Source organism: Humulus lupulus, chromosome 7, assembly GCF_963169125.1.
Source record: "Humulus lupulus chromosome 7, drHumLupu1.1, whole genome shotgun sequence".
NCBI lineage: Eukaryota > Viridiplantae > Streptophyta > Magnoliopsida > Rosales > Cannabaceae > Humulus > Humulus lupulus.
Window position 1 is genome coordinate 188244155 of NC_084799.1, and position 8619 is coordinate 188252773.

The window sequence follows — 8619 nt, forward strand, 5'->3', positions numbered from 1 at the left end:
CTATTAGACATGCCTTCACCCAGATTGCGGAAGGATGTCCAGAGCTTAACAGGAAGAATTGCTGCCCTAAATTGCTTCGTATGAAAATCCACTGATAAAATGTCTCCCATTCTATAATTTCACAAAATTCGAGTGGGCTAACAAATGCGAGAAAGCCTTTCAGGATCTAAAGAAACATCTGGTTGAACCCCCTATTGTATCAAAGCCTGTTAACAGAGAGGTTGTGTACCTTTATCTGGTTGTGACAAAAAATGCGGCCAGCGCTGTTTTAGTTCGAGAAGAGGATCACACTCAAAAGTTTGTCTATTACACTAGCAAGGGGCTTTTGGGAGTTGAAACTTGGTATCCGTTGATGGAAAAACTCACATTTTGTCTGGTCTTAGCCTCGAGGAAGTTACAGCCTTACTTTCAGTCCCATGCAATATACGTCTTTACTTATCAGCCTTTAAGGCAGGTGTTGCAATAACCTGAAACATTGGGACGGTTGCTAAAATGGGTCATCGAACTCAACCAGTTCGAGAATTTATATAAACCACGATCAGCCGTGAAAGGGTAGGCCCTAGCTTATTTTGTGGCAGAGTGCACCGGCTTTCAGGAACCTATGAGGGAACCTGTGCAAGAGCTATGGAAACTATTCGTGGATGGGTCATCTAACGAGCATGGGTCAGGAGCTGGAATCGTTCTGATTACACCAGAAGGGCATCACTTCCACACTTCTCTGAGATTCAGATTTAGCGAATCAAATAAAGAAGTTTAATATGAAGCCTTTCTAGCTGAAATTTGAATTGCCTATGAGTTAAAAGCAAAGGTCATCCACTGCTTCAGTGATTCGCAACTCGTGGTAAACCAAATATTGGGAGAATACGATGCTCGTGGAATCAAAATGGATACATACTTGGCTAGAATAAAGTGTGAATTGTCAAAGTTTGAGTTTCACTCCACCGGGAAGGTCCCTCGTGAACAGAACACTAATGCAAACGCATTAGCACGACTTGCCACAACCAAGGAAACAGACATGTTGAACATATTTCCAGTTTAATTCCTTGGAAAGCTAGGTATAGAGGGAGAATAAGAAAATATCGAGCTAATTCATGCAAGGTCGACCTGGATGACACTGATCGTAGAATACCTCACTTCCACAAGGCTACCTGAAGATCGTAAGGATGCATGGAGATTGCTATGCCAGATCCCAAGGTATGTCTTGGTCGAAGGAATCCTCTACAGGTGAGGTCATTCTATGCCTTTGCTTAGGTGTGTCTTACCTGAGGAATCTTAAGCTATCCTAAAGTATGTTCATGAGGGATTTTGTGGAGACCACACTGGGGGGGAAAATCTAGCCATGAAGATACTCATGTAGGGCTATTTCTGGGTATCCTTGAAGAAAGACTCGACCTTGTATGTTCAGAGGTGTGATAAATGCCAGGATTTCTCGACAATAGCTCAGGCTGCACCTATCGAGCTTACCATGATCTCATCCCCTTGGCCATTTTCCATATGGGGAATATATTTGATCATATCATTGCCAACGGGGAAATGAGGAGTTTGCTATGTTGTGGTCGATGTGGACTACTTCAAAAAGTGGGCCAAAGTTGAACCATTGGCTATAATAACCTGAAAAAGAGTACTTGATTTCGTTATAAGGAACATAATTTTCCGCTACAAACTCCCAAGGAAAATTGTATCAGATAATGGGACTCAATTAGATAGCGAGTTGTTCACAAGATTACGGGGTTATCAAGATTTTTTCCTCGATGGCATATCCACAGGCTAACGGACAGGTGGAGGCGGTAAATAAAACCCTAAGGCGAACTTAAAAAAGAGGTTGGAAGACGCTAAAGGGTTGTGGCCCGAACAGCTCCTGCAAGTACTTTGGGCGTACATAACCTCTCACCACACGTTTATATGTCATACACCATTTTCATGATCTTTTGGAAGTGAAGCAATGCTCCCAGTTGAAGCCCTAGTGACATAACACATGCAAAGGACTTTCAACCAGGAGCAAAACCATGACCTACTTCAAGCTTCTCTAATATCTAATTGAGGAACACCAAGAAGAATCACAGATTAAGCTCACACATTACCAACACAAAGTAACTTGGTACTTCAACTCAAAAGTTAGGGAAAGGGTGATCGAGTTAGAAGGTCTAGTATTAAGGAGGGTGTTCTTGGCAAATAAAGACCCTAAAGATGGCATACTAGGAACGAACTGGGAAGGACCTTATCAAATCGTGGAAATTCTACAATAATGAACGTTCAAATTAGCTCGATTAAACGAAGGAGTTTTGCAGACTTGGAATGCATTACATTTGAGGAAATATTATCAGTGAGTGCTTAGTCTGAGTCTGATTTTTACGTCTAATTGTAAGGAACCGGGTGAGGTAGTAAAATCATCACCTCCAGTCTTGGTGTTGGGCTTGGCCTTAAGGAAAAAAAAGTAGAGGATATCCTCCAGGGTAGGGTCTTCCCATTCATTTTTAAGAAATAAAAATTTTATCCCCTCGAAGAGGCGATATGTGTTTGGGGGGAGCTGAAACAGAGCTAGCTTCACGTAATTCAGAAAATCTGAAAAATACGTGCTCAATGGTAAAAAGGACCCCGCCTTTAGGTGCTCATTGCTCCAAGCTCCAAAATTATCCTCTAAAGGACAACAACACTACTCTCCTTCAAATGATGGGCGAGCATAAAACTTTGAGTTCCTCTGAATGCATAGCTCTTCATTATGGCATTAACCTGGGGCATGGAGGTTATCTGGGACACAATTCTCTCGGCTTAATAAAAGCTATTTGCGGTTACCTCGACCTCCTTATCCACCACTGGCCCAAAGTGGGGAATAGGGGTCTCCACGACTTTCTGGCCTTGAGAGGAAGAGTCAGCTACTTCTTGGGTTGACTCATTTTGATGCCAGTAATTTAGTTCACTTGGGTATAGAACAGTGTTAACTGTTAGTGGGCGACCTAAGGATACGACTCTAAGATAAGGTTCAAAAGTATCAAGTAAATTAGTCGTGCTTAATAACCAAGAGTAAACTACTGGATAACTTGACCTATACATTTGGATGGGAATCAAATTCTACGTGATGGAAAATCCTACATGATAGGATGAATCTGAGTTGGAAATCCCACATGATGGGATGAGTTTTACGAGCTAGAACGGGTATGGAACCCATGCACGTGAATTCACGCGCACCCCTAATTCATGTGCCTTGATCTCGAGAAGTACTGTCACCTCGAAAATCGCGCGTCAAAAATATGGTCTTGGAAAGCGGTTTTAATGCAAAACTACTCAAGAAATGTAGCCTCTAAACAAATGAAAGAATGAAGATAGGGAATATTGAAAGCATAGTTCTATGTATAGCAGATATACAAATTCAAAATTTGTTTTTCTTTCAGTGTTATGGATAATTTTTATAAAATAATGATGACACAAAATTCAAACTTGAACTTGAAATTAGACAAAGTAATTTCTCTAATATTAATAATGTCATACTTTTCAACTATTTATATTTTTTTAAAAGTGAAATCACACAATATGTTTTCACAATAGAACATAGTGTTCGTTGTTTAAAAGTTGTTATAGCAGCATGTTCACTCTTTCATAAATTCCTTTGATGATATTTTACATAGGTAGGATTAACCATGTCTATCACAATGGAAACAAAGCAGCTCATACTATAACATCAGTTGTATCTCCAATGGAGCAGTTGTATCTCCAATGGAGTGCCAAATTAGTGATGTAAACAATATTTGCATGAGATGGTCTAATATAAACGATTTATTTGGCACTTAAAAAACTGCGGCAAAATACCATGAAATCTCACAATTACATAAATGAAGATTTATTAAAATACATAAAATATCACACAAAAGGTTCAGATAAAGTAACCTATCTTACAACAGAGTAAATATCCCAACATTCAAACCAAATTCAAATTCACAGCATACTTTCCAGATTCAAGGCTTATTTCACATGCACAACCCTACTCCTTTTGCTACAAATAACTTTCAAAAACCTTAAAAAGTTGCACACAAAAATAAAAATAAAAATAAAAAAGAAAAATCAGCACCAAAACAATCTGTCTTTGACTGAAATTTTTCCATCTTCTTCATTTAAGCTTGTTTCCTTGTAATCCATTGTCCATTTCTCGAAAGTACAATCAACAAAGTCATAGTAACCGCCATGAATCGACAGAACTCCTTCCCTGACTTTCTCCTCTATCCAAGGGTATGTCAGCAAGTTCAGCAAAGATCGATTAATTGATTCCTGCAATAACATAGTTACAACATCAGCATTCTTTAACATGACAATGTTCGAAACTAAAACAGAAAAGGAATACAATTTTGTCACCATTTAGATATAACTTAAATTGTCCTCAATAAACATTTTTCTTATAGTGATCAGTGTAAGGGTAACCTTAAAAAAATAATGACCAGCCTATTTGAGCAAAGATGAAAGTAAACAGCAAAGTAGTCAAAAGATATCAAAAACACCAATGATGTAAGAAAAAGTAGAAAAACAAGAGATGAGAGAGAGAAAGAGAACTTATTTCCTCAACAGGTTCCTACTTTGAAGTTACCTATCCTTGAAAGCAGTTTACCCTTCAAAATAGTTTATCATATTATGACCACCTATCTGCATTAAATGGGGAACTGCCACCCATATATCTAACTTAACTAATGGAAGTACTTAATCAATGGACCGAACTCTAGAAGATAGTAAAGAAAGGTCGTGTTCAAACTGCCAAGTAAATCCCATGACAGATGGAATAAGAGAAAAAAATAATAATACAGAAGAAAATGAAAAACAAAACAAACAGATTGAACAGAAAATTTATCAGGAACAATACATAGAACGGTGTGATTGGTGGAACAGAACTACTTTTGTCTATTCTACTAAAGAGACATTGATGTTAATGAGCAAAAAATATGGGCTCCAACCAATACATAGTAATTGACCCTTTTAAGTAAATAAAGTAGCTACTGTAATCCTTAACTATAAAGATTAATACCTGAAACATTTGTCAAACTAGATAGATGAGGTGAGGAAAGGATTAAACTAATTTATTACAAAATCCTACATGGAATTAATAAAAAAAAAAATCTATTAGATGTGTGGCTTTAAACGTTGTCTTTAAATAATAAAGCCAAATAGAAATGACAAATTCTACTTTAGAAAGTGAATTATGTTACTTTCAAGAGACAGTTCAATCTGAAAAGTTCAAGTTACAATTACAGAACTATTCTATAAGCTTAAAAATCCTCAAAACAGATATAGTCACCAGGTAAAACATAGCTTACCTTCTCACAGTGTTTGCACTGCTGGTCAAAGTTCAGATTTGAGACAGCAGCCTTTGTTTTCAGTTTTGCGTTCTTTCCATGAATAACCCAGTTATGAATGAAGTTACTGATAAAGAGTTCAAAAGAATCAGATATACAGACGTAATTAGTTTTCCACATATCAGACAAAATTAATCACAAGCAACAACATGAAAATAGAAAATGAAAAAAAATTATACCTTGAATCCCCTTCACCTTCCATGCCCATAAGAGCACGGATGCCACCGCAGCAGCTGTGGCCAATAACTAGAATGTTTTCAACCTACAAAAGAAATAATATTTTACTTTAGCCCAAAAAGAAAGAAAGAAACATATTTTATGATTCGTGTTTTTTTTTCCTCTTTTGATTTTCTAGACATCACCAATGCAATTGTGAAAGTAGTACCCTAAGATAGAAGCTACGGAAAGAGGACATATATACAAAACAGCTCTGATCAGATTACACTTCCTGCATCACTATGGATTGGTAACTAGATGTGTACAATCAATAGCTTTAGGAACACAAGTCAAAAAAATAATACTACTGTGACATCATTTCAATAAATAAGTAAATAAAACCTTACTTTTAGAGTATTCACGGAAAACTCTAATGCAGCATTTGTTTCTGATGGTCCCTTCTACAAAAAAATTGAAAACAGAAAACAAAATGAGGAGAAAAAACACAATGGAAAAGACAAAGATAGGTAGGAATAAGCAATTAGATCTGAACCACACACAAATCCACGAAATGCGTTCCATACCTCAAAGGGGGGCACCAGATTTGCAATATTGCGAATTGTAAATGATTCTCCTGGTTGGAATCCCAGTATTGCAGAGGGGCAAACCCTGGAGTCAGCACAAGCAATCACCATGAACTGTTCAACAAATCATCAGTAAATAATGTTACTATTTTCAATACTAAGGCAGAAAGAATCATCAAAACATATGCCTAATGAACAATGCAATAATATAATGATAGTGTAGGCTTTTAGGAAATCAATCAAATTAATCACAACCTTTGGCTCTTGATTCTTTGCAAGCTGCTCGTAGTGTTCTAAGTTTTCCCTATTGAAACAATTAACGGAAAGTTAGACAACGGAAGTGATTTCCTTCAGGTAAAAAAAAAACATTCTTAAAGATCCTATCCTACTTACATGTATTTGTGTTTCTTAAAACTTAAAAAACGACGTTTTAAATTTTCAAATAAATCAGATCCACATTCGGTTTCCACTACTGTCTCCAGTTTGTTGTTTCTGTGTTCTTGAGTCAACCCCGGAGGTTCCCTTGAAGCATTCATTGTTAAACGTGGAGTAGTCCTGCAAATTATAAACCAAATACAACTTAACAAATAAATCTTAAAAGTAGAGTTTCACAGATTGATTACAGGTTATTTACATCAAAAGAAAACATTCTTATCTCTCGAGGTCAATCCAAGGATTGCACGCCCTCACAATCCTATATTGCAAAACATTTCTGTACAAACCATCAAACAACATAATTCAGAAGCTTTCCACACAAACCAACGGCCCAGGGAAATCATCAAGTTAATCTCACTAATAAAAAGGGTAACCCATAAATTTGCAGCAGCAGCAGCATCTGCAGCACCACCGTGAACAACTAACTGCTCAGACTAAATAATAGTTATTCACGTATAGAAAGAAAGTAGAAAGTTACTGTGCCATTAGAAGTTAGATAAAGTAGCAGAATTGAAAACATGAAAAGTTGCCAGGATTATAATCTCAGAAAGTGAAATTAGGCAAAAATATATCTACATACATATATATTATTTCATATTTGTACAGCAGAAACGATTGCGCAGAGTAAAAGTTGATAACTATGCTTTTCTGGTGGAAATAAAAATGCCTCTTAAAAATCATATTGCAAAAGTCCTCACATGATAACATTCCACATTCAAATTAAATTCTCTGGCTTCAAGCATTATAAAACACGTTTATTTAACTTGCAAAGAATATCAAAGCAACACATATCAGAATATGTGAAAAACACAGAAAAATTAAAAATCTTTTAGCAACCCACCTGGAAGTAGCCGTTAATCTCAACTGGGTATGCTCAATTTCCCCAGATTTCAGCTTAGAACCAAAGATCTACACCAAGAAAAGACATGTAAACAAACAGAAACAAAAGGTAAGAAAAGATAAAAAAAAGCAGAAGAAGAGGAAGCATCCTCACTTGGGTTGGGTCGATGGTTCGAGGAGCAATGAAGGTGGGTGGGTCATGGGAGAGTGAGATAGGAGAAAGAAACGCCATTGAAGAGGAAAAAAGAGGTGGGTATTTTGAGAGATGAAAAAAGTGGGGTTCTTGGAACAAACATAGGGTGCGCAAAAGTGGAAATGTAGGGTGATTTGATCGATAAGCATTTGGCGATCTTTTTCTCTCCAAGAAAGACGGAGAAAACTATGTCAGTTAAAATTAAACTAATAATAATAGTTATTATTATTATTAATTTTTGCAAAGGGTCAAGTTAGATCGATGCCCAGCTCATCCAAGATTGAGATTTGAAGTTGAAAGGCCCTACTTCTTCTCGAACTTTCCACTCTCTCGCTCACACATGTAATTGTTCTTGCTTTAACGCCAGTTTTCTCTCTCGATTTCTCTCAAAATGTCACAATCCAACCAATAAAAAATAAATATTTAAGGAAAAAAAATGCAGTCAAAAAGAATTGTGGATTATGTTTTACTTGATCTAAATTTTTGACCTGAATTAATTAGGTGAATTTTATTCAAGCTACCTTTGAAGGTGGTGAACTACCGAATCACCGCGAGTTGACGCGTAAGAAAGGCTCTTCTTTTTTCTTTTTTACCCCCTTGTATCCCCAGCAACAGCAGCATATCCGTTTCCCTGAAATAAAAAAATATATAGCATATCCGCAAATGAAAAGCAATGGAAAATAGGCAAGGAATACCGTCCACCTAAATAAATGTTAATGAAATATATTTATTTTTATTAAAATTCTGATGTAGTCTCCAATTCTTTTCAAGGCATCATCATCAGTATACTTCTTGTGTTTTTTTTTTAAATTTAGAATAATTTAAGGTGTCAAAAACAAAATTTAATGAGTTTGTTATGCGTGTATTTTTCTTTTATGTATCCATATAAAACATACTATTTGAATCCCGTCTCGACACTGTTATGATTTAATTAGAGAAAAAATCAAAATATACCATCATACTAAATAATTACATATTTATGGCACCAACTTCAATATAGTTGGGGTTTACTAACGCATCAATAATCTCAACGGAAATGAAGCTACTGTGTTTGTCTTCAACCTCTCTTAGACATGCC

The 8619-nt window shown here is 36.3% G+C and overlaps 1 protein-coding gene across 3 annotated transcripts; it reads right to left on the reverse strand.

Moving 5' to 3' along the window:
• Positions 1-3819: 3819 nt before the first annotated feature.
• Positions 3820-8197, reverse strand: LOC133788944 (beta carbonic anhydrase 5, chloroplastic). 3 transcript variants are annotated; one of them, XM_062226618.1, is made up of 10 exons: positions 8063-8197; positions 7350-7417; positions 6708-6785; positions 6467-6628; positions 6329-6377; positions 6074-6187; positions 5897-5950; positions 5513-5595; positions 5295-5400; positions 3820-4260 (listed from the first exon to the last, which is right to left on the reverse strand). In XM_062226618.1, coding segments are annotated over exons 3-10 (774 nt in total). In that variant the 5' UTR covers positions 6710-6785; positions 7350-7417; positions 8063-8197; the 3' UTR covers positions 3820-4056. The 3 variants fall into 3 exon arrangements, with proteins under 3 accessions (XP_062082602.1, XP_062082603.1, XP_062082601.1); XM_062226619.1 differs by lacking the exon at positions 8063-8197 and adding an exon at positions 7503-7558; XM_062226617.1 differs by lacking the exons at positions 6708-6785; positions 8063-8197 and adding an exon at positions 7503-7943.
• Between the last annotated feature and the right edge of the window lie 422 nt (positions 8198-8619).

What these genes read in the sequence shown, in the direction of transcription:
- LOC133788944 (XM_062226617.1), bottom strand. Translation starts at nt 7,580, where the DNA reads ATGGCGTTTCTTTCTCCTATCTCACTCTCCCATGACCCACCCACCTTC. An exon ending in GAACCATCGACCCAACCCAA is followed by an intron (nt 7,418 to 7,502) that starts GTGAGGATGCTT and finishes TTCTTGGTGTAG; the next exon opens with ATCTTTGGTTCTAAGCTGAA. An exon ending in TTTCCGTGAATACTCTAAAA is followed by an intron (nt 5,596 to 5,896) that starts GTAAGGTTTTAT and finishes TTTCTTTTGTAG; the next exon opens with GTTGAAAACATTCTAGTTAT.